Source organism: Amblyomma maculatum, chromosome 1, assembly GCF_055883805.1.
Source record: "Amblyomma maculatum isolate TAMU_Amacu chromosome 1, ASM5588380v1, whole genome shotgun sequence".
In the NCBI taxonomy this organism is placed as follows: Eukaryota; Metazoa; Arthropoda; class Arachnida; order Ixodida; family Ixodidae; genus Amblyomma; species Amblyomma maculatum.
Genome location: NC_139344.1, coordinates 60,814,014 through 60,839,868, shown reverse-complemented (window position 1 = coordinate 60,839,868; position 25,855 = coordinate 60,814,014). Strand labels below are relative to the sequence as shown.

At 46.4% G+C, this 25,855-nt stretch overlaps 1 protein-coding gene across 5 annotated transcripts in view; it reads right to left on the bottom strand.

Annotated features, from left to right (window-relative positions):
- Positions 1-25,855, bottom strand: part of LOC146202546 (uncharacterized) — a 215,239-nt gene that overhangs the window by 117,804 nt on the left and 71,580 nt on the right. For 3 of the 5 annotated variants that reach the window (XM_084588219.1, XM_084588218.1, XM_084588221.1), the window contains exons 2-3: positions 17,668-17,748; positions 13,782-13,884 (exon numbers count right to left, since the gene is read on the bottom strand). In XM_084588219.1, the coding sequence (XP_084444345.1) occupies positions 13,782-13,884; positions 17,668-17,748 (184 nt within the window). Of the gene's footprint in view, positions 1-13,781; positions 13,885-17,667; positions 17,925-18,259; positions 18,516-25,855 lie in introns of those variants that run through there. The other 2 variants (XM_084588220.1, XM_084588222.1) reach the window with 2 other exon arrangements.

Below are 25,855 nucleotides of genomic sequence, written 5' to 3'. Positions count from 1 at the left end.
ATGAGCAGTCAGGGTTTATGGTCGACAATATTGACTGATTTGATCTTCTGGCAGTCCAAGGAACTCTCAAGAGTCTTCGCCAGCACCACAATTCAAACGCGTCAATTCTTCGGCGGTCAGCCTTTTTCACAGTCCAACTCTCGCATCCATACATCACAACTGGAAAGACCATAGCACGAGTTATACGGATCTTGGTTGGCAGACTAATGTCTCTGCTCTTTACTAGGCGGTCAAGGCTAACCATTGCTCTCTTTCCCAGAAGCAGGCGTCTCCTAATTTCATGGCTGCAGTCTCCTTCCGAGGTAATCTTGGAGCCCAAGAAGAGAAAATCTGTCACAGCTTCCACTTCTTGTCCCTTGATGCTCCAGGACTTGATAGGGCAAGACGCCATGATCTTTGTCTTTTTAATGTTCAGTTTAAGCCCAAACTTCTCACTCTCTTCTTGTACGCGCATCAGAAGTCTCTTGAGTTCCGCTTCACTTTCTGCCATTAAAGTGGTATCATCCGCATATCTAAGGTTGTTGATACGTTTTCCAGCAATCTTCACTCCAGCTGAAGACTCGTCCAGACCAGCCTTCCTCATGATGCACTCTGCATATATGTTAAATAGGCAGGGCGACAGTATGCAGCCTTGCCTCACTCCTTTCTCAATTGGAAACCAATCAGTAAGACCATGCCCAGTTCTGACTGTGGCCTCTTGCCCTTCATACAGGTTCCTGAGGAGACAGATGAGGTGAATTGGAACTCCCATCTCTTGGAGAGCTTGCCACAATCTGCTGTGATCTACGCAGTCAAACGCTTTCGCATAGTCAATAAAGCAGAAGTAGATGGGTTTCTGGAACTCTCTTGCTTTTTCTATGATCCAGCGAAGGTTGGCAACTTGGTCTCTAGTTCCTCTGCCCTTGCAAAACCCAGCTTGCACGTCCGGAAGCTCCCGATCCACATACTGCTGCAGCCTACCTTGGAGGATTTTCAACATCACCTTGATAGCATGCAAAATAAGCGCGATCGTGCGGTAGTTGGAACAATCTTTGGCACTGCCTTTCTTTGGAATGGGGATGTAAACTGACCTCCTCCAATCCTGTGGCCACTGCAGGGTTGTCCAAATCTTCTGACATAATGTATGCAGAATGTTAACAGCGTCATGGGTGAGGTTTTGAAGCAACTCAGCTGGAATTGTATCAATTCCGCTAGCTTTGTTCTTAGCAAGGCTGGCTAAGGCCCATTCAACTTCACTCTTCAGGATGCCCGGCTCGAGATCAGTGACCACAACAGTCTTATGTTGGGTTTGCACATTCGGGTCCTTCTTGTACAGTTCTTCTGTGTATTCCTGCCACCTCTTCTTTATCTCTGCGGCTTCAGTGAGGTCCTTGCCTCGTTTGTCCTTTATCACGCCCATCTTAGCACATAAGCTTCCTTTGATATCTTTGATTGTCTTATACAGAGCTCTTGTGTTCCTTAATTGGCTGTTGTCCTCAACTGCTTGACACTGTATGTTCAGGAAGGCATTCTTATCTCTCCTTGCTATTTTCTGAAAATCCGCATTGAGAACCTTGTATCTTTCTCTTTCCCCCATAACTTTTGCCATCCTCCTTTCCTCAGCTATTTGCAAAGCCTCTTCAGATAACCATTTTGCTTTCTTGCATTTCTTTTGCTTTGGAACTACCTTAGTAGCAACTTCTTGTATTATATCACGAACATCAGTCCACATCTCTTCGGGCTCTTTGTCTTCTAGATCTAATTCTTGAAATCGATTCCTCACTTCCACAGCATATTCTAATGGAACTTGATCCAGATTATACCTGAAAGGCCTTCTAGTTTTCTGCGTTTTTTTAATCAAAGCTTAATCTTGGCAACAAGAAGCTGATGATCGGTGCCACAATCGGCCCCAGGCCTTGTTTTTACTGCTTGTATAGCGCTTCTCCATCTCTGTCGGCAAATAATATAATCGATCTGATTCCTGTACAGACCGTCCGGCGAAGTCCATGTGTACACGCGCGTCTTGTGCTGTTGAAAATGAGTATTCGCTATGGTCAGGTTGTTTTCTTGACAAAACTCTACTAGCCTCTGCCCAGCTTCATTTGGCTCACCAAGACCGAACTTGCCTGTAATTCCGGATATTTCTTCACTCCCTACCTTAGCATTCCAGTCTCCTATGAGAAAAACGACGTCTGATGATGGGGTGCGGTCTAAAAGGCATTGTAGGTCCGCATAAAATCTCTCAACGTCAGCTTCTTCAGCAGTAGTGGTCGGTGCATAGACTTGGATAACTGTTATGTTGAAAGGGCGACCTTGGATCCGAAGTGAAATCATTCGGTCGTTTTTGGGGTTGTACCCTAGCACTGCTTTGCCCATTCTTCTGTTTACTATGAGAGCGACCCCATTCCTTCTCTTGGATTCGTGCCCACAATAAAAGACATAATGGTCGCCGGAGTTAAATTCTCCCATTCCGATCCACTTGAGCTCGCTGATACCCAAGATATCAATGTTCAATCTGTCCATTTCTCGCTTGACGATATCCAGTTTACCTTGCGTCATAGATCTTACATTCCATGTTGCTATGTGATACATCTCCTTGCAACATCGGACTTTCCGGTCGCTTCCCGACACATCCACAACTGAGCGTCCTTTTGGCTTTAGCCCAGCCGCTTCATTCGTCCTGGAGCTACTAGGAATCGCCCTTTGTTCATCCCCAGTAACATATGGGACGCCTTCCAACCTGGGGGGCTCATCTTCCGGCGCCATATCATTAATGGTATTGTGACTGGCCATAGGGTTTTCTTGGCAGGAAATACTGGAGTGGGTTGCCATTACCTTCTCCAGTGAATCACATTTTGTCAGAACTCTCTGCCGTTACCTGTCTATATTGGGTGGCCCTACACAGCAGAGCTCACGACTTCATCGAGTTTCGCAAGCCCCTCCGCCACGACAAGGCAGTGATCCATGAAGTGTCAGTCAAAAGTTTAGGAGGATCTCGCAAGGTGCAGTGGATTTGTAATAACAGAGGTGCAACAGCTGAAATATGATATGTAGCAATTTTGGAGCAGCAAAATCATAGTTTTGGAGCAGTAAAATCCATATTTGGAGCAGCTCACAGGAAAAAAAAGAAAAAACTGCACTTTGCAGCATGAATTCAAATTTTGGAGCTGTTAAACAGGGCGGAAGCCTTATTTTCAGCACAAAACATTGAAGAGATGTGGATATTAACTGTATGAATGCGATCCAAAGGAAATCTAGCAAAGGGCCACCTATCCCCAGCACTTAGTATACATATTTTTTTTAGGAACCCAGTGTGTACTACCTATTTTTGTAAATAAGCGTTTTGTATTGTAAGGCATGCTATCACATCAAAAAAAAAAAGAAAAGAAAGATTGTGAGCCATAAAACCGAGGAGGTTAATTTTTCAAACGTCGGGTATCTTTTTCACGGGATCTGAACTTGTTCACAAGACTCATTAAACAATGTTTTACTGCCCATGAAATCCACAGATTGTGTCGTGCGAGGGCAGTTCCAAAAGAGCCGATTCGAAGCCATCGCTGCGATCAGCCTGTGCCCAAAAGAGAGTGCAGTACAAAAACAAAACATTATGTTGGTTCAAAAGCAAACGCAGAAAAAAAGCGACCAAGAGGTGAGAAAGCAAACGTCGAAAGCAGATAAGAAAGCAAGACATAAGCAAAGAAAACTGATGAGCGAGCCCATCTTCGGCCCATGATTGACACTTTCTAGATGCTGGCAATGACCCGGTGGTTTTGATTAAGAGGAGGTGGCGATGACTCGGGATATTAGGTTATATATTTAATGTACAGAGCAGACTTTAGAGTATTTCGCTGTTCCAGCATCCGTAAATGTAATTTTGCCAGTCTTGGGCTTCACTGCGGCATTATAGAATTCAAAATCTAAAGCTGCTGCATATTTCCCGAGTTTCACATGTACCACCTCAAGTTATATTAGTGCATATATAGAAGTCATAACTGATGCACCTCCCACACTATCTGACAACGGGAACAGCATAAAAGCAACCTTGCTGTAGATGAATGGCTCAACAAAATGCCAAAAATTTCTAAGAGCCGCATAAAAAACTGGAGATACATTCATTAGAGGTATGCGGTAGTGAAGACACAGTGTTGAAGTATTGCTCCAAAATCACAAGTACCACCACAGCCCTTCTCACAGTGGTGCCTCGTTACAAAGAGCCCCTGTGCGTTATGAAGATGCTTCACCCGATGAGACTGTGCAGTGAAGCATCCTCAGACCACAATGGTTCAGTGTATTCTAAAGCGGAGGACATATGTGGATGCAAGAGAGAAAAATATGTGCAGGCGTCAGGCGTTAGTACAGCACGACGCCATCTTAAAATAAAGCTAAAAGGCCAGTGACGCATGCTGCAGTATCTGAAACGTCGTGACTGGCCATATCAGGGCCGCAAAAAGTTGTCCCTGAGTATGGCAAACTTTTGCGGCTAGTTGGGGCATTTTAGCGCAGCGAGGTGCAAATTTAACAAATTTCACATTTAGGCTACAATTGACACAGCTGTTGCACTCCTGGTCATAAAAGAGCAATTATACCCCTTAGCACAGACACAAGGCTGCAAAGAAAAGCTTCCCAGAAACTTTGTAGCTGAAGAAAAATTCGTCCTGGTCTTGGGTTCGAACCTGGGATTCACCGAGATGATCGCCCTGACAACTGAGCTAACCAGGATGACTAGCATGTGGAAGAACTGCAATGCATGTCTCACTGATGAGGTGGTTAAAATGATGTGCATGGGCACACACAAAACACCGCTTGCATGGCCTCATTTAGCCGCCAAGTGCAGCGGCGTTTTGAGGGCGAACTTCTGGGCACTGATCGAATAAAGCCAGCCATGCACCGCCTGGGAGTGCACATGGGTTCTCACGTACTGACACACGACCTACATGCTTCTGGCAATAAGACCCCCCCCCCCCACATGGCAGGATAAGAAATAACTTCAGAAAGAATGAATGAAAATGCTCAAAGAACTAAGACACAACTGAAACACCCAAACACATGACATGCTTTTAGAAAGCCCAAAGCACCCACATATACCCAGCTGATGACACAAGGCAGCAAAAAACTACATTCATGGTCTACAAGGAAGGCTACCTTGCCAATACTCTAGTGCATATCTAAATCTCATCACCCTCTGCAAATGCCTGCACATCCTAAAGTTCACATCACGGCAATCAAACCATGAGGACTGGGACAGATATCCTGCTCCACAAACAGGGCCAAAATCCTCTCGCCTACTGAGATTCCTGGCACACCTGCAACATGCTCTGGAGAGTACAATGCTTTTACCAGGAAGTAAGATGTTCTCATGTACAGGATTAATGTTTACATGAATGTAACAGCAGTGCGTCTTACCAGCGCACCTCACTGGGGCAATATGTACAGCATCAAGTACAGGTATGCCAAACTAAGATATACCACACCGAGAATGTCCAGCTGAATAGTGGCAGCACCCATAAATCCAAAGGAATGTGACCATGCACAAGTTTGGTTTGGTTTGTGGGGTTTAACGTCCCAAAGCGGCTCAAGCTACGAGAGACGCCGTTGTGGAGGAATCCGGAAATTTTGACTGACATCGCACAGCACACGGCGCCATGCTTTTCCCCTCGATCGAAAAGCGGCCGCCAAGGCCAGGATTTGATCCCGCATCCTTGGCAACAGTAGTCGAGTGCCGTAACCACTGCGCCACCCCGGCGGGGCGACCATGCAGAAGTGTAAAAAAGTACAGAAAACTACTGACTGTTTACCCCAAGGGCTTGCCAACCAGGTTCTTTAAAAAAAATGCTTTTTCTATTATTGTTTTGTGTGCGAGAGGGGCAGGGAGGCTAGCCATTTCTAAGAGATACGTTGATGCTATGGAATACTGCAAAAATCAAGTGCTTATCTCGAGATGGCAAGAGGAGCAACAAAAGATGGAGCAGCCAAAACCATACAGCGTAAAATGTCGCTGTCCAAGGTACAGTAAGATCTTGTTAATTCGGAAATCCGGGCTAATTTGAGCTAGGAGCACCCCGGCAGACACCCATGTGAGTTTATGACATCAGACAATCGTTGATTTGGACATGGATAGGCTCACTCCGGTTAAATCGGACGCGAGATCGTGTCGACGTAAGATCTGCTCACCGACACAGACCTCTCCGAATCAGACTTGAAACAGTGGTGCACACATACTTTGTCCGCATTATGGCAAGCATGGTGACAACTGAAAGATCCCTATTCGCGAAATAAAGCACTGTCACATAGTTTCACTTTCACTTTCATTATCTTCAAATGGGCCTGCGCATCGGCCAGCCACACTGTTTCATACGCTGCTTGGCTCGCCACCGTTTCTATGTGGGGGTGGCGTCAGGCTGTTTTAACACTTATTCATGCATCCCTCGCATGCACCCCGCCCACATGCTGCTTCCAATACAGTGAAGCCGCATGCTGGTCAGGCCCAGTTTCACCGCACTGCACACTTAACCATGTGAATTGTCAGGTGAAACATCGTCAAATTGCAACAGGGCCATTTTGCGCTACTGCGTACACTGCGAAAAGGGTAGCAGAGGCCTTTACGATTGTGGAGCAATTCTTCCTGAAAGTGTGCGCAAAACAAAGCGCTTGAAGAAACTGGTAAAAAACATCATTCTCAGTTGTGTTTCAGGTCAAATGTAGACAAGTGTCATGCAGGTGTTCATCAAATATAATTACTGTGACACATACGATTTTTTACTTTTTTCAGGCCCATTATATGATGAGCCTGAAAACAACGCAATTCAACTGGGTTAACTGAAGAAATATAGGAGAGGCCTTCACCCTGTGATGGGTATAGTCCGGCTCATAATGATGATGATGATATAATTCAAACTTTCGGTTAACTCAAATATTCTGCCCTGTCCCTTGAAATCCCGATTAAATGAGAATATACATCGGTTACATAACAAGTATCAATTTCAATTAAAGTTGTAGTGAGTCCCATGAATTTAGTTGTAGCTGGGTTTGAATGAAGCAGCTTAATGGTGCCTCATGATTTTTATTTAACCTTGACTTAGGCATGACAAGCGGTCATGAACTGGCTGTGCGGCAAGGCAGGCAGAAAGGAGAGACGAACAAGAGGAAGTGGAAGCCACAGGAAATGGACAGGAAAAAGAGAAGGCACCCTGCTTGGTCATAAAGGTGTATAGTGAGGGCAGGCAAACATACTTACTCTAAGGCCTGCTTACCCTCATACACATGCTGTATTCACAGCCTGACATCTATAGGTACAAATACAGAAATGCAAGACAAAAGTTGACAGCATATGACATGTGAACAATGTCGCGCCACTGGAGGAGGCACAATGCTAAAATTTGAAACAAACGCTCACTAGACGAAGCCGCTATTTTTACTTGTACTAAAATAAAGATGTCAATTTGCTCAACTGCTTTATGTTGGGTAGCTGCACAAATATGTTGCCAAACTGGCTGCAATGATTCATTTAAATACTTACGCAGTGTTGAGGTGAACTTAGCACATCAGTTTAGTTCTATTAAAACTCCTGAACTTTCATTTTTGCAAAAAAGACTGCTTATAACTCAGTTGTTATCCGATGACTTGCACTTCAATTGAGAGCTTGGCTGTAGCTTTTTGACTTTGCTTCCCACGTTCCCATGCTTGTGAGAATGTTCTGCATTTGAGTCAATGCTGGCCAAGGCTCAAAACACAGCGATAAAAGAAAGAAAATAGAAACCATAAAAGTCACCGAGTAGAATGGTCGGCTCATACGACATTATCAACAACTACCCCCTTGTCAGGTAACATTTTCGGCAGTGGTTACCAGGCTCCTTTAGAATGAACTTCCAATGAAAGCAGATGATTAAGGTAACTCTTGGAAAGGGCATTTGGGAGGCTGGAAAGAAGTACCATTATTGCAATGCATTTATTTTACATGTGTTACAAAATTAACAGCAAATGTGCCTTTCCTGGGACTAGGAGATAAATGAAGGGGAAATGAGGGTACTCGTTATAATACATGAAGGAAAGAAGCCAACAGTCGGCGAGGCCAAGGAAAGCATTGGGGATTGTCCCACCTGCTACTTTCTTAGGTATTAATGTTGTCTGTATACGAACCATGAGAGTGTTCACCAGCGCCACCCTCAACCATAGCGGTGGACGTGGAACGTCCTGTGTTACCGCCAGCGTCACGTAGAACGTGATCAAGAGCTCAGCGGCCGATGTAGCGCAGTTGGAAGAGCACCGGACGCGATATTCGGAGGTCGTGAGTCCGGTTCCCACCATCGGCACAATGTTTTCCCTTCTACTTTGTGTTTATCTTTCCCTTAAAGGAAGGCCACGTCAGCACACGGAGGCCGCCACGCGCAACCCGACTCAGAACCCGGTGAGCGTGCAACCGGAGGCTCAACGCAAGTCAGAGCTGCATGGAAGCCCAAGTTTCTGTGCAGATTCAGACCAGACGATGTGGTGCTAATCATCAAACCACTAACGGCCACAAACTTGAAGAACTTGCAACACGGCGAGTTGGGCCTAGCTCTACGACAGCGAGTCGGGGAGGCCGAAGCAGAAAATTTTTTTCTTCACAGTGTCCCCGGACCAAAACCTGATCATTGTGGGCACGTCAAGCATCCATGCGACAGAAAGACTGGTCGGCGACTTTGCAATCCGAACGCAAGGGCAAGACCTGTATCTGCGCGAACACGTAAAGCAAAGTGAGGACAACGTGGTACACGGAGTCATCACTGTGGCCAATCACCGAATCCCTGTGAGGGAAGGTGACAAGCTTCCGCGGAGAGAGCAAAATCCTGGAGATCCGAAAGTTCGGCACTTCGAACAAAGCAAGGGTCACCTTCGAAGGGAAGTACAAGCCCAGAGCTGTGCTGTATAACGCGGAAGTTATACCGGTAGCCACTTACCGTCGCACCATACCAGCGTGTAACCTGTGTGGCACGGTGGGACATAGGGCGGACGCCTGCTCGACACCGAGGCAAGAAAACTGCGGACTCTGCGGAACGCAAGCTCCGTTTGTGGAGGGGGTGCGGGCCCCTCACGAGTGCAATCCAAAATGTGCGGTATGTGGCGGCGAACACGCCACGAACTCTAAAGACTGCACTGCGAAATTCCGAAGGAACGAGCAGCAACAATCCAGTAACAAGAACAAGAAAAAGACAAGAAGGAGCGAGAATCTCCCGCCCCCTTCGATTAACATGGAGCCAAATTCTAAACAAAACAATCAAGAGAGGAACTGGGCCAGCATGGTCAAGAACGGGAAGCAGCCGGTGAGTGGGGTCGTCCCTCCTCCTCCCAATACTACCTCTCCACCTACACCAAATTTGGTAGAAATTGAATTAAGAAAACAGATAGCAGCCCTAAAAGCTCAAATAGAGCTACTAACCAGCAAACTAGAAACTGCACTAGCTAAATCTCAGCCGCCTCAGCAAGAGGAGGCGATGGAAAGCGACGCAGAGCCTAGCATGGAAAACAAACTAGAAGCTATGATGAGGAAGATACAGGAATCCATCCCCTCCATAGTATCACGACAGATAGCAAAAGCGATGACGATTCTCAAGTATGCTAACACAAGGAGACCCACGAATCCCGTAACTCACAAGATGCGTAGGGTGATCAGTGAGGGTGAGAAGCAGCAGCTGCCCCTCCAGAATAACAATCTTTAGGCACAACATGGCGGGACGAACTAAGGAGAGTCCTATATTTTAACACAGTGGAATAGTCGAGGCTTTAAATCAAAGACTAAGAGAGCGGACCTTAGGCTGCACCTTTCCACGTACGAGCATACTCCGGCAGTGGTGGCCGTACAGGAGCCAGGCGGGAACGCGAGCCTCACAAACTACAGAACGTTCCAACTCGACCCCCTAACATGCATCTTCGTGCACAAAAATTTCACAGCAAATCTGATATATCTGGAATTACAAGCCAGCTTTTCATACGTGATGGTGACTCTCCTGCCGATAAAAAAGGATGATCCGCCGCTCCACATCCTGAACGTGTACTGCCCACCTAAAGCAAAAAATGTAACCTTCTCCACACTCCTGAGTAGGGCTGTCAGGGAAGCGGGACGAGATCCGTTACTAGTGTTAGGAGATTTCAATGCGCAGAGCCTCTCATGGAGCTACAACCGAGAGGACATACGAGGACGGAAGCTAGCGGAAGCAGCGTCCACATTAGGCCTAACCCTACATACCGACCTGGCGTACCCCACGCGAATTGGGAACTCGGCACAGAGGGACACTTGTCCGGACTTAACTTTTTCAAAAAACGCGAGGCGAGTGGAGTGGACGAATACGGAGGAAACATTCGGTAGTGACCACTGTCTGATCAACATAACGATCCGCACTAAACCCCTTGCCAGACCGACGGGGCAGACTAGGATGCCGGACTGGGCAAAATTTAGAAAAGAATATAATGTTAGTTCTATCCAGGAGCAGGGATACCAAGCCTGGACCAAACAGCTGCTGACCAGTCTCCGTTCGACGGAAACGCGGGTAAAGCTCTCTGAGGCGATGACGGATGTGGACACCCACCTCCTCCACCTCTGGGAAGCCAGACGCAGCATGGTTAAAAGCAGGCAGAAACATAACCGCAAGCTAAAAACCCGGATCGCGGCGATAACAAAAGAGGCGGCAGAATATGCGGCGCAACTCGCGGACGCTAACTGGGTGGAGAGGTGCAACGCGGCAGCTAGGCAGATGTCTGGCAAAAACACATGGCGTCTCTTCCGAGCTCTCATAGATCCAAACCAGACGCGCACCGAGTCACAGAAACACCTGCAGAGAGCAATACACGCATTTCAAGGAAATACGGCCCACTTAGCGCTGAAGCTCCGAGGCCAGTACTTCAGCACGACCCAAGACCCAAGGGGAGAAGCTTACAGGTACAGTGGAGACGAAAATGTTGAGCTAGATGAACCTTTCAAACTATACGAGCTCAAGGCAGCCCTAGCGAGAATGAAACGCGGGACCGCGCCAGGAAGGGATGGAATCACGGTAAAACTCCTAGCAAACCTACCAGACCACGCGTACCAATCCCTGCTAGAACACTTCAATTCGATCTGAACGGGCGAAGTTCCTCTTCCCACCGAATGGAAGACTGCACTCATAACTTTCATCCTAAAGGCAGGCAAAGCCATAGATACGGACAACCTCAGGCCCATTTCTCTCATATCGTGCGTAGGCAAATTGATGAAAACAATGGTCAGAGACAGACTTTCCGAGTATCTTGAAAATAAGCGAGTCTTCGCCGACTCGATGTATGCCTTCAGGCCAAATAAATCGGCTCGGGACGTCCTGCTACAGCTTAGCAGAGAAATATTGAATCCAATAGAACATCCGAACGGGGATAAGATAGTGCTGGCCCTAGATCTGACGGGAGCCTTCGATAATGTGACGCACGAGGCCATCCTGACACACCTTTCGGAGACTGGGTGTGGAAAGAACGCGTTCGAGTATATAAAACGCTTCCTCTCAGACAGACAGGCCTATGTGAGGATCCAGAACGCAGACCACGGTCCCTTTCTATTAGGCACGAGAGGTACACCACAGGGAGCGGTGCTATCCCCGCTGCTTTTCAACATGACAATAAAAAATCTCCCGGTCCAGTTGGAGAAAGTCTCGGGTGTGCAGTACGCGCTGTACGCGGACGACATCTCCATATGGGCCACGCAGGGCTCTCTCGGAGAAATGGAGGCCAGCTTGCAGGAGGCAGCCACCGCTGTAAATGAGTACGCGGAAAAATGCGGCCTTCAGTGCTCACCAAAAAAATCCGAATTCGTCCATATTCGTCCCTCCAAAAAATGCACAGACAAGATAGAATTGAGACTTGGATCAGAACCAATACCCGAGAGAGAGGAAATTAGAGTACTAGGCCTTTTCATTCACCAGCGTAAGCTAGCCACGACCACGCTCGATAAGCTAAAAAAGGTGGGAGACCAGGTAGGCCGAATGGTCCGCAGAGTCTCAAACAAAAAAGGGGGACTGAGAAGCAAAGATGCTCTACGGCTGGCCAATGCCTGTGTAACAAGCAGAATCCTGTACTCGACCCCCTATCTCCACCTCAAGAAACACGATGAGAACATCCTCGAGGTGATCACGCGCAAAATAGCAAAGAAGGCCCTCGACCTCCCTATAACCACGTCGAACCTGAGACTCCAAGGTCTGGGTATGACGAACTCGTTCGAGGAGCTGAGAGAAGCCCACCTCACGAGTCAATACACGCGACTATCGCAGACACCGTCGGGGCATCGCCTATTAACCAGTCTACACATACAACACACGACTGTAACCGAGGAAAGAGTAAGGCTTCCCCATGAGTGGCGATACGCCCTGCACGTAAAACCACTCCCCACTAATATGTCCAAGGACGACCACGTGGGTAGGCGCATGGCCAGGGCAGAGGCCTTAGCTCATCACTACGAAGGGAAACACGGAGTGTACTATGTGGACGCGTCCGGCCCGCACCAAGGCGGGTGGTACACGGCGGCAGTGATCCACGAGTCCAAAACGGTAAACGGGCTCGCATTTAAAGCCCGAAGCGTAACACAGGCAGAGGAGGTCGCCATTGCGTTAGCAGCAACACATTCTGATTCCAAAACAATCATAACGGACTCGCGAGGGGCGTGTAGGAACTTTCAACAGGGCTGGGTCCCGTACCTGGCCTACCGGCTACTAAAAAACAGCTCGGACCTGATCTACCGACTACTGCAAAACAGCTCGTACGTGGAAAGTCCATCCCGCCGCTTCATAGTCTGGGCTCCGGCCCATTCTGGGCTAGAAAGAAATGAGGCAGCAGATGCCGCTGCCTGCGCGCTTTCTAACCGGGCAACCTCGTCTCCTTCCTCCTCAGAAGAATTTACACCAGCCTACACTTTCAGAGAAATTACGCAGCTGTACCAAAACATGACACAATATTTACCCCCACCCGTGTAAAGGGTTAACAAGAGCGGAGGAACGCGTGTTTCTTCGCCTCCTTACGAATACTATGATATGCCCGGCGTCACTTATAAACACTTTGACAGTGCCTTCTCCGGGGAGTGCCCACACTGCGGGGAAATGTCCTCGGACCTTTTCCACATGGTGTGGGCGTGCCCTTCCAACCCTGCCTTTGCACCTAACCAAACCACCACCCCGGGAGGACTGGGAGGCGACCCTACTCGCCTGCTCCGACCTGAAAGCCCAAAAGGCCTTGGTCAAAAGAGCAATGGCGGCAGCGGAAGCCACTGGGGTCACGTACTAGGGACTCCACCTAGTGTTTGTGAGGGGAAGGGCACTAAGCCTGACCCCAGAGCAACTTTCATGTAACTCCATATTTTATTAAACGTTTTCACCACCACCACCCTTAAAGAGATTACATTACTAATTTATGTGACTATCAAAGTAAAAATTAAAAAAAAAAGACAAAATACAATCCCCAATGCTTTCCTTGACCTCGCCGACTGTTGGCTTCTTTCTTTCCTGGGACTAGTTACTTGGTAGGTGGTGAATAAAGTTTGTCCAGGATTAAAGGCTTAGTTCAAGTGTCTATGTAGTGCCACCCATTCATAGATGACGTCAACTGTCAATAACACTATGCCGACATACCAAACACTTTAACTATGACTGCAATACTTCTTGTGCCATTGCATACTAAAAATGTTCACCTTAATGTCCTTTGTTTTCTTCAAGTGCTGTCACAACACTAAATTTAGAAACAGATCGCAACGAACCTATAGACCAATCAAAGAGCTGAGAGGAGCTTAAAGAAAGCCCACATAGTGAAATTTGGCTCACCAGTTGTCAAGTCATCATGTTCACTTTCCAAAGCTCCGGCTTCCGGCGATAAAACATCTGGTAGCCGCTTTTTAGAGGCATTCTTCAGCCTTCCTTGCATAGCCTGAAGATAAGTGAAACAAGTAACAGTCATTATCTGGCTGGCTTTTCTTGCACAGAGATATCTAAATGTAAGGAGTAGAATAAAGAGTTGCTCAAGCAGAGCACAATTAGACAATGATGGCAAAGAATGTGAAGGAAACATAGCAACTGGCTACCAACTGTTTTATTAGCGACAATTCAACCATACTATATCATGTGTCCCGGGTGAAGGTAATTAAGTATGGAGGCAAAAAGCAAGGTGCCCATGTGCTGTCAGTGCAAGTTAAGGAAACCCAGGTGGTCGAAACTTTCGGACCCATCCACTACAGCGTCTCTCATAGCCTGAGTTGCTTTGGGATGTTAAACCCTCTAAACTAAACCAAGGTAACAAAGCTTTTAAAAAGTATGGATTGTCCCAGCCCAGTAGAGACAGCTGTTGAGCCACGTGCCCTTCTTCGCAGCATTTTTTTTTTTTGCACTTTTCAAAGTCAATAAGCACAGACTAATTCTCTACCTTTTGACTCAGAAACAATGTGTCATTTCACAATTTCATGGGTGGAAGCAGGATTGAGCATTGGAGCAGCTTTTGGAGCAGTAGTAAAGCCATTTTGGAGCAGCTTTGGAGCAATGAAATGAGTTTTGAAGCACGTTTCTAAGATCAAACACCTTTGATAATTGCAGTTTTCTTTTTCTGAAATAAAAAATGTCCAACCTGATTCCTTTTTATGCAAGTTCAATGCCTTTCCAACCTTCCACTCATCTCTGACAAGACAAACGGCTAAAGCATGTAAAGATATATAACACGTCAAGTCTACCACTTCAATGAGCTCTCAAGTAGTACCAATAATTTAGAGATGACATATCTGTTCCCTATCTTGTGCATACCTACTTTACTTTCCTTATTTAGAATACACCTCAAAGCCCCAAGATATGGGGTACTACATGATCCCTTTCGATCCTATACCTTAGCTGATAAATTCCTGAGCACATGGATATTTGGTCTGCAAAAAAGGCGCCTTCAGACCCCAATAAAGCCCCTCGACAAGCTTGGCGCCAGTGCCGCTCCGTTGCTTTTTGCCTACCATGGGATCGGAGATGACCGCAACACAGCGTCGATCGTCTTGTCCATTTGTAAGTATGATGGAGGTCTACAGGGGTGATAGCAGGCTCGGGTATATTGGAGCAGCTTTGGGATATAGAGAGATGGCTTTGAGGGGTAGCCTTTCCATTCTACAGCTTTTTTACGTCATTGCCTCCTGCCTATAGTTCTTTGCTTGAGCAATGCTGGGGCTCATTTTCAATATTTTGGCGATAAATTCCGTATGCCTTTCCAACAATCTTGAAGCTGCCTAGTGATTCACAGCTTTGGCGTACCAACCCATAACACTTCAAGTATGGTTTTTTCTAGCACCTGCTTGTTCTGACAGCAGAACCATTAGAATAACTCATACAGTTCTTGCAGTCGGGACAAGCTTTCTTCCTAACAGCTCACAGTAGTTTGCGCTAGCTGCTTCGCTTGCTGATCTCGCTTCTCTCCACCAGCGATTCAAAAGGCTGAGAGGGGGTGCTACGTCACATGCACAGTGCATTTTTTTTCCCGCAATTATTGCCAATCACTGGTGGCTCATACTAAATTTACTATATTATATTATACTATATTTATTATGCTCCATGCTTTCTTCCCTTGCAAAAACTTCATTTGTATTAAGCCCAGTGCAAGATGAGTTATATCTTTGCCATTGGTGCAATGACATTATTCCCGTGTTCTGCTAAGTTTGATGGCAGAAAATCAAAATAGCCAGTTTGGAGCAGTTCTAGAGCAATATTGCATTATGGAGCAGGATGGAGAAGGGAAAGTGGTTTGGAGAATTGGAGCAATTAAAAAAGCACTTCCATCCCTGCAATTTATAGATCTTGAAAAGCAGCTGACTGGTATGCTTGCATGAAGGTACCATTTACGCATCAAATAACTGCTGCAGGTCCATCTCTCCTTGCAAAGACCCCGTCAAGGACAGCTCTCCGCAAAAAATAATGTTTTGTTTTCAGAGTATGCGTCGTGGGAAGCTACAGCAGCACCGCTGTCATGCAGAAAGTATTGTATTGTGAGGAGTTACCTTTTAAGATCAGTGAAAGAGCTACTTTATGTAAATGGTACCTTGGTGCAAACAATTTAGTCAGCCGTTCTAAAAGACTATCTCCAACTTTTGAATATACAATACTGGTAAAGCTGGTGATTAAGTTAAATAATTGGTCATTGGTCAGCTGGTTGGTTGGATGGTTTATGGGTATAATGTCCCAAAGCAACTCAGGCTATGAGATGCCGTAGTGGAGGGCTCCAAAAATTTCGACCACCTGGGGTTCTTTAATGTGCACCGACAATGCACAGCATATAAGCTACATCGAAAAGTAGCTGCCGCAGCCAGAAGCTAATTAGTCATTACTAATGAATAAGCTTCAAGGAATTAAATATATTGCAGACTAAAGCACACAATTTGACAGCCTTCACTTGGTTTTGCTGGACTAGGGCAATCTGCTGTTTTTAAAAAGCAGCGGTTAACTGTAGCTGGAACACTCGGTACATATCACCTACTGCATTGCTAGAACAAAAAAAGGGGGGCACAGAGGACAAAATGTCAATAACAGCAAAATTCTACTGCAAAAATACAGATCAATACTGAGCAACATGACGGCACAGATAGCAATACATCAGAATATTAATCCAAGATTAAAAAAAACCTGAAGCATAACACTGTGGTAACACCATTCATTGCAGTGTGCTCTGGTTGCGCTGTGCTTTGATAAGTGTTGCACTCCCACGCCCTAAAGATTATGCTTCTGGAAAAAGGTACCTCCCCAAGTTTGCTAAACAGCAAAATACAGTCAGTAAAACAAAGCATTAACTATTTTTGCACGCACACACACACACGCACGTACACACACACACACACACACGCACGCACGCACGCACGCACGCACGCACGCACACACACACACACACACACACACACACACACACACACACACACACACACACACACACACACACACACGCACGCACGCACGCACGCACGCACACACACACACACACGCACGCACACACACACACACACACACACACACACACACACAAAATTTACTAACACAAACAGAACTTCTGTACAACTGTTATGTACTTACCATGTGTTTCACAGGGCAGCAAAGCAAGAAAGTTTGTGTTTGTTAATTAATGCACATTGCTATGCATGCATGCAAGAATGATACCAACTTCCACGTCTAACTGCAAGCTGTGTTCCCTAATCAGTGAAGAAACATGGTGCACTGATTCTAGGCGGGAGATGTTTTCCTACAGCAACACACAGACACTTTGCAGCTACTGAGTACCAAAAGACTTTGATGAGACTTTCTCCGCAATAGTGAGCTATGTCACACATTTGTGAAAATTTTTCAAAAGGGACTCCTGCTACAGCCATCTAGAGATTGAGGTACTGGTGGCAGAGCATTCGAGGTAATCAAACTGGTCAACTCTGTACAAGTACCATCTTGCACTTCTGTAAGCTCTGACATAGGTATTACTACAAACATTTCAAGGTGTACTAACTTGGTCAGAAGAAGCTGACTCTGCCTAGTGCGGCCAGCTCTAAATAGGAACACCCTTTTTCTTTGTAGACAAACAAACCACTGTTCTTATTCCAATGTAGGGTCAAAAGAAAGGCAGTCTCCAGGTTGGGAAGACTGCCACATGTTTTTACAAGACGAAAGGTAAACAAGCATGCACACGTAACCACATTCGTAATGCGAAACGAACCTCGGAGCGTTCAGCAGACAACCAGCCGTCATTTCGTTCCACGAAGTGGATCTGCGAGAACGCGGAGTCCCACAGTTCGACCTGCATGGATAAGCAGATGCAATACGAGCAGTACGCGAAACAAAACCCCAACCGCGTTCTATTTCGGATAAATTTATAGCCAACAGTATGCTAAAAGCAAAAAGGCAAGGCCCTGTGCGCATAAACGTGCGACTACACTGAAACGCGCCCGCAGCCGCGTCTGGGTCTACAAGAGACCGAGCGTTTTGTGCGGCTAAAAACAACGCTAGAGAGCCTGTTCTTATCATTCTTATCGCTAGAACTTGTTGCAGGCTCACTGGTGCATGATCAACTAGTTAAGTTGCAGCATACGACGCAAAAGAGGCAGACTACCGAAGGAAAACAAATTGGACAAGGCTGCGTCTCGTCCACTTTGATCCTTCCGTCGTCTTGCACTCAAACGTTCTCAGTAAACCCCCTCCATGAAATAATAACGGGGCTTCAGTTCTCAAATATTTTCCTTGTACACAAAACTTTGCAATGTACGTGTACGCACACCGCAAAAAAGCGCTGGAACCAGCGTTGATCTTACCTTCGATGATTTCTCCATGCTGCTTTGTGCCGTGTTTCTACTGTTATTGCTGCGTGCTCAACAAGCTAGCATACGACGCTGAAAATGCGGCTAAGGGCGGGAAAAAGCTAATATTACCTGCGAACATAAAAACTGCATAATGTCACTAAAATTTACTGTGACATTCTTTGTGATTATTTGATTTTATTTTCACGTATCTGGAGCCCCATTACAAACCGCGCGCGTACCTTCGTCTGCGAAGCTGCGAAGCGTAGTAGAGCAGTAGCGCTATGTTCGCATTAGGATTGGCTGATTGGCTCGCGCTTGTAGTCTGCTACACCTCTACTTAAAGATCGGCAGACGGCGATTGCCATGCATACAGAAATAGTTTTTGTCTCGATTCATTTCACATTACCGAGACAAGACGATTGGCTTGATTGCGTTTCGAAATACAATCGTGCCTGAGCACGCTAATGATGTGTTGTCAAACACCTGCTCATTTTCGCATGCAAGCTAGACAGTAAGCAGTTAATGTCGAATTTAAACTGCTGCAACGGCCAGGCGAAGTGTTAATCAAGACAAATGTGTGTGGGAATGTGGGGGGAGTACTGGCCGCAACAGAAAAGAGAGAGAGAAAGAAAAAGCTAAAAATTATTTGCCATTTTTTTCAGACTGAAGCTTTGTTTACACCAACGCGACTGGAAACTAATTCGCGATTTCCCCTTGGGCGATTAATGTTAATAAGGTATTTAGGTTAAACACTCGTAGACAGTTTTCTGTGGTTATGCAACATGTTAGCAGCCAAGGCTAAAGGGGCGGGGCTTCTCTCATGCACAGTGTTCAAAGGCTCAATTGAGCCTATCTGGCCTCACATTACGGGTTCTCTTCAGCTCTCCATTTACGCTGAATTTGTTTTCAAGCTTTCAACTACACAGAAATGTGTTTCATTACACCTCAGAAGGCCTATGTGAACGTAGTAAATTCGCGACTATTTTGCCCATTCGACATACGCTGTCAGTTGTACTAATTAACGTCAAAATTTCTGTCTTAGATATATAGTATTGTAATGTGAAAAGTAGTCAAATACTGCGCCATCTCTACCCCAAAAGCCCCAACAGAAACAAAATAATATATATATATATATATATATATATATATATATATATATATATATATATATATACCGGGTGTCCCAGCTAACTTGAACCAAGGGTTACAAAATAATGTATTTGAGGTAGGTCAGCGAAACCAATTGCATTCAACTGCCAGCCTCCTTGCGCACTACTGGCAATTTTTTGTTTTGCAATTACTTAATTAGCTAATTATGTTAATTTATCTAATTTATTAAATATCGACTTTAGACCAAACATGTAAATTGGAAAGTTGTAGAGCACCTTCAGAAACCCCCATTTTACAAATTGCGATAAAGAAAATCTCACGTGTATCTTTTTTTCCGGGCTCAGAAGAAAGCCCGCGAAATACAAATAATACCACGTGACGCGCATTTGTGCGCCGCGATTGAGTGCTCTCAGTCGTGGTTTGAGCGAACGACATAAGCTGCGGCTGTGACCCGATGGTCCCGTTGCAGCGGCAGGCAGAAATGTTGGCGATGGTTCGAGCGAGCTCGAGCTCGCCCGTCGCCACCGCGATTTTGGCCAGGCCTGCGCACCGCGGCAGCCTACATCACGACAGGCGGATGGCGATAAAAAACCGGCAAATGAAGGTGCAGCGCTAACTTTAGTCGAGTCCCATGATGTCATCTCGCCCCTTTACCCAAGCCTGTAATGCGCAGATTCAGTGGCTGATACCTTATCGCTCATTCGTTTGTCGTGACGTTCGCTGATGGGAGAGGAGGAGGCCTTGTTAGAATGTTGGTGGTGTCGGCTCGCCGCTCTCGCTGCTACTGCACCGTCATGTGGGCCGCCTGTCTGACGCGGGCGAAGAAGCCATCGCAGGCATATCGGCCTGCCGCTTTAACGGGGCCAAGAAGACACGGCCGCAGCTGATTTCGTTCGCTCAAACCACGACTGAGAGCACCAAAATCGCGGCGCACAAATGCGCTAGTCACGTGGTATTATTTGTATTTCGCGGGCTTTCTTCTGAGCCCGGAAAAAAAAGGTACAAGTGCGACTTTCTTTATCGCAATTTGTGAAATGGGGGTTTCTGAAGGTGGTCTACAACTTTCCAATTTATATGTTTGGTCTAAAGTCGATATTTAATAAATTAGATAAATTAACATAATTAGCTAATTAAGTAATTGCAAAACAAAAAATTGCCTGTAGTGCGCAAGGAGGCTGGCAGTTGAATGCAATTGGTTTCACTGACCTACCTCAAATACATTATTTTGTACCCCTTGGTTCAAGTTAGCTGGGACACCCGGTATATATATATATATATATATATATATATATGTATATCTATATATATAAATTCCATTAGAATATGCTGTGGAAGTGAGGAATCGATTTCAAGAATTAGATCTAGAAGACAGAGAGCCCCAAGAGATGTGGACTGATGTTCGTGATATAATACAAGAAGTTGCTACTAAGGTAGTTCCAAAGCAAAAGAAATGCAAGAAAGCAAACTGGTTATCTGAAGAGGCTTTGCAAATAGCTGAGGAAAGGAGGATGGCAAAAGTTATGGGGGAAAGAGAAAGATACAAGGTTCTCAATGCGGATTTTCAGAAAATAGCAAGGAGAGATAAGAATGCCTTCCTGAACATACAGTGCCAAGCAGTTGAGGACAACAGCCAATTACGGAACACAAGGGCTCTGTATAAGACAATCAAAGATATCAAAGGAAGCTTCTGTGCTAAGCTGGGCGTGATAAAGGACAAACGAGGCAAGGACCTCACTGAAGCCTCAGAGATAAAGAAAAGGTGGCAGGAATACACAGAAGAACTGTACAAGAAGGACCCGAATGTGCAAACCCAACATAAGACGGTTGCGATTACTGATCTCGAGCCGGGCATCCTGAAGAGTGAAGTTGAATTGGCCTTAGCCAGCCTTGCTAAGAACAAAGCTAGCGGAATTGATGGCATTCCAGCTAAGTTGCTGCAAAACCTCAACCATGACGCTGTTAACATTCTGCATACATTATGTCAGAAGATTTGGACAACCCTGCAATGGCCACAGGATTGGAGGAGGTCAGTTTACATCCCCATTCCAAAGAAAGGCAGTGCCAAAGATTGTTCCAACTACCGCACGATCGCGCTTATTTCGCATGCTAGCAAGGTGATGTTGAAAATCCTCCAAGGTAGGCTGCAGCAGTATGTGGATCGGGAGCTTCCGGACGTGCAAGCTGGGTTTCGCAAGGGCAGAGGAACTAGAGACCAAATTGCCAACCTTCACTGGATCATGGAAAAAGCAAGAGAGTTCCAGAAACCCATCTACTTCTGCTTTATTGATTATGCGAAAGCATTTGACTGCGTAGATCACAGCAGATTGTGGCAAGCTCTCCAAGAGATGGGAGTTCCAATTCACTTCATCTGTCTCCTCAGGAACCTGTAAGGGCAAGAGGCCACAGTCAGAACTGGGCATGGTCTTACTGATTGGTTTCCGATTGAGAAAGGAGTGAGGCAAGGCTGCATACTGTCGCCCTGCCTATTTAACCTATATGCAGAGTGCATCATGATGAAGGCCGGGCTGGACGGGTCTTCAGATGGAGTGAAGATTGCTGGAAAACGTATCAACAGCCTCAGATATGCGGATGATACCACTTTAATGGCAGAAAGTGAAGTAGAACTCAAGAGCCTTCTGATGCGCGTACAAGAAGAGAGTGAGAAGTTTAAGCTTAAACTGAACGTTAAAAAGACAAAGATCATGGCGTCTTGCCCTATCAAGTCCTGGAGCATCAACGGACAAGAAATGGAAGCTGTGACAGATTTTCTCTTCTTGGGCTCCAAGATTACCTCGGAAGGAGACTGCAGCCATGAAATTAGGAGACGCCTGCTTCTGGGAAAGAGAGCAATGGTTAGCCTTGACCGCCTAGTAAAGAGCAGAGACATTAGTCTGCCAACCAAGATCCGTATAACTCGTGCTATGGTCTTTCCAGTTGTGATGTATGGATGCGAGAGTTGGACTGAAAAAGGCTGACCGCCGAAGAATTGACGCGTTTGAATTGTGGTGCTGGCGAAGACTCTTGAGAGTTCCTTGGACTGACAGAAGATCAAATCAGTCGATATTGTCGACCATAAACCCTGACTGCTCATTGGACGGTCAAATTCTAAAGTTAAAGCTCAGCTACGTTGGTCATCTGATGAGAAGAGAGGAGTCGCTGGAGAAAGATTTGATGTTGGGAAAGGTTGAGGGTCGCCGGAGAAGGGGTAGGCTGCGAACGCGATGGTTAGATGGCATCCTCGAGGCACTGCAGATGAAGTTATGTGATATTAGGAAGATAGTGAGAGACCGGAAAGTGTGGCGTGACATGGTCCATAGGGTCACGAAGAGTCGGACACGACTGAACGCCTGAACTGAACTGATATATATAAATCAGAATGAAAAGGCGCGCTGGTTGACCACCCAGCAGTGCGCCTTCGTTTCCCCGAAAACAAACTTAAAATAATTTTTTTATAAATTTCAAAACGAAAAGGTGGTGTTAAAGGCGCTTTTGCTACTCCTTCGCCTAATTGAGCGACCGCCTAATTCAAACCGTCAAAACCGTGTACGATATTGCTAAACCATGCAATCACTATCGTGTCAGAGGATCAAGCAGATAAATGAAGGGGAAATGAGGATACTCGTTATAATACATGAAGGAAAGAAACCAACAGTCGGCAAGGCCAAGGAAAGCATTGGGGATTGTACTTTGTCTTCTTTTTTTTTTTATTTTACTTCGGTAATCACATAAATTAGTAATGTAATCCGTCTAGGGGATTGTATGAGGCTTGTATGAGGCTTCCAATGGTCACTCTCGAGCGGTAAAACTGAGCAGGTGCGCGGCGCTTTTTGGCAGAAAAGACTGTGTGCGTTCACTGATAGCTGAAACAGCTCCAGCCAGCTTTGCTCTGTACTTTAGAGCGAAGAGTTACTCTACGCCACACAACACTACAGCAGCATCTGAGTTTCGCGCTTTAGAACACGCGAAAGCGGTGTCTGGCTGCTGGCGTCGTTCAACGTGGCCGCCTGTAACCGTGAATACGCTGATCGACGCGATCTTCAAATGGCTCAGTCAAGCTTTCTCTCATTTCGCGATTACTAACGAGCTTTTGTGGTAGTTTTGTTTACGTCGAAGCGTTCCTGTAAGCGGATCAAAAAGAAAACCAAACGTACCTTTGTTCGCAAACTTCCTCACGTGAGAAAAATGCAGCTATAAAACAAAGGTTATGTTTCTGGGGCTCAAGGGTCCAAGGAGACTCGGACAGTGGTCAACGCCGAAACAAAGGGCTCCGGATCAATCCAACCCACTGGAATTTTCTTCACCGAGCACTGACACCACACAAAACCCATGGCTGCCATGCCTTCCGCCTGAAGTGACATGCCGCAGCCGAGGCTAGGATCAAACCTGGGTACCCCGGTCTTTTCCACTAAGCTACCGCGGCGAGCTCATAAGCAAATAAATAGATCAGTCAATGAAGCTTAACATTTTCAGAGCGCGCACCGTGGATATATAGTTCATCCGTGTCGTCGTTGCAACGTCGCAGTTGTGTAGGCTTCACTCTTCATTTCTGAATGAAAGTCGGACGCCGGCCCTCTGTACGGGCCCGAGTCCGTGCAAAGCTCAAGCTCTGACCAATCCCTACATTACCACCACAGTCAGAGATTCTAAATTCGCTATCCATAATTTCGACGCGGGTCAGATATCCCGTCCAGCTTTGTCCCTTTTCCTAAAACAACCTCCAACCCACTCTATCACACTTCTCTGGGCCACCGCACAGAGGTCCATGCCTGCTCCCGAGGTTGCACTGTCCGGACGCAGGCCTTGGAGTCCGTCTTCGGTCATGCGGCCCAATCTGCTGTGCGGGACCACCTCCTCTCCTTTCATAAAATATGTCGGCGACACGCCATTACCGCCTCGATCGCCTTAAGTGTGTATCCCCCGGCACACAGCCAGACCTCGTTATCACGTTATTCTATGCCGTCACTTCAGACGCAAATTTCACACTACTGACTTCCGCCACCTCATTTCATCCACCGACCTATTCCTCCCCAGCTTGTAATTTCTTCTCGGCCAGAGCCAGCCTTGACCGCATCAAGTGGGGCTGTTTTCGACACGTCCCACCAAAATCACTCAACATTCATTCCAAGGAGCAGTGGGGGACTGCCCTGCGCAACACAGCGCCTGATCTTCAGGAGATCCTGGATATAGAGGGCTCAGAGGATAGCGGAGGCCTTCCCAGCAATCCCTCCCCATTCACCCTTCCAATTTGAGATATATAAAGTCGTCACTCGCTCCCTCTCTCTCTCCCCTTCCCTCTCTCTTTTTCACACACGCCCGCACACGCGCTCATGTATAGGAGAAGACCCTAAAACGTGTTTAATTATCCTTGCCCCGGTCTCCTTGCCCTGGTCTTGCCCCGGTCTGAAAGTGCTATAACCAGCAAACTTTCGGAGTCTGGTGATGACTAAAGGCCATAAACACTTGGGAGTTGCGAAAAGCGTGAAGACAGCTGTCGCACGAGGACAGGGAGCCGCTCAGATCGGCCGATGTTCGCACGTGCAAGGACGACCCACGGGTAGCTTTCTCGAATTGGTCGAATTTCCTTTGGCGCCACCATTGCGTCTATCAAGAAGCGCATGAATTGGCGCGTGATTGACTACGGAACAAACGACACTTAACTACCTCTGAGGGCGGCGCACGTTGTGTGACTGCACAGCTGTGTCAAAGACGCCGATGAGTACAAGCTATTTCGACAGCGGTTAGCTTTGCACCCACGCCTGTTCAAATCAAAAGCGCCTGTTCCAAAGTGACGTGAGACGAGCGATCATGATCATACCACACAGGGTACCTGACTGCACGGAAGCAAAAAGAAGGTTCAATATTCACATATACATTGAAAAGTTAAGTAACGGCCCTCTTCACACCGTAGCTGGGCAGGATTTCAAGGGGGAAAAAAAAGGGTTATTGGAGTGGAGGTTGGATTTATCAAAGGAATAAACAGCCGTTTCTTAAACAGCACAACTGACGCCATCTAGGCATATTCGATGTAATAAGGAATATTTTGTGCCTCTGGCGCTGTTTACCCGCCGCTTTCTAGCTTGTGCTGTTTGAACATGTCGGTCGCTTTGTTCGATCGTAAGATACTACATCTAAGCGGCCGGGGGGTTCATCATCATCATCATCACCATCATTATTATCAGCCTGACTATACCCACTGCAGGGCGAAGGCCTCTCCCATAGTCTTTCAATTAACCCGGTTCTGTGCTAGCTGCATCCAGCTGACCCCTGCGAACTTCTTAAACTCATCCGCCCACCTAACTTTCTGCCGCCTTCTGCTACGCTTTCCTTCCCTTGGAATCCAGTTTGTTACCCTAAGCGACCATCGGTTATCCTCTCTTCACGCTACGTGTCCCGCCCATGCCCATTTCTTATTCTTGATTTCCACTAGAATTTCAGTAACTTGAGTTATTTCTCCGACCCAATCTGCACGCTTCCTATCTCTTAATGTTACCCCTACCA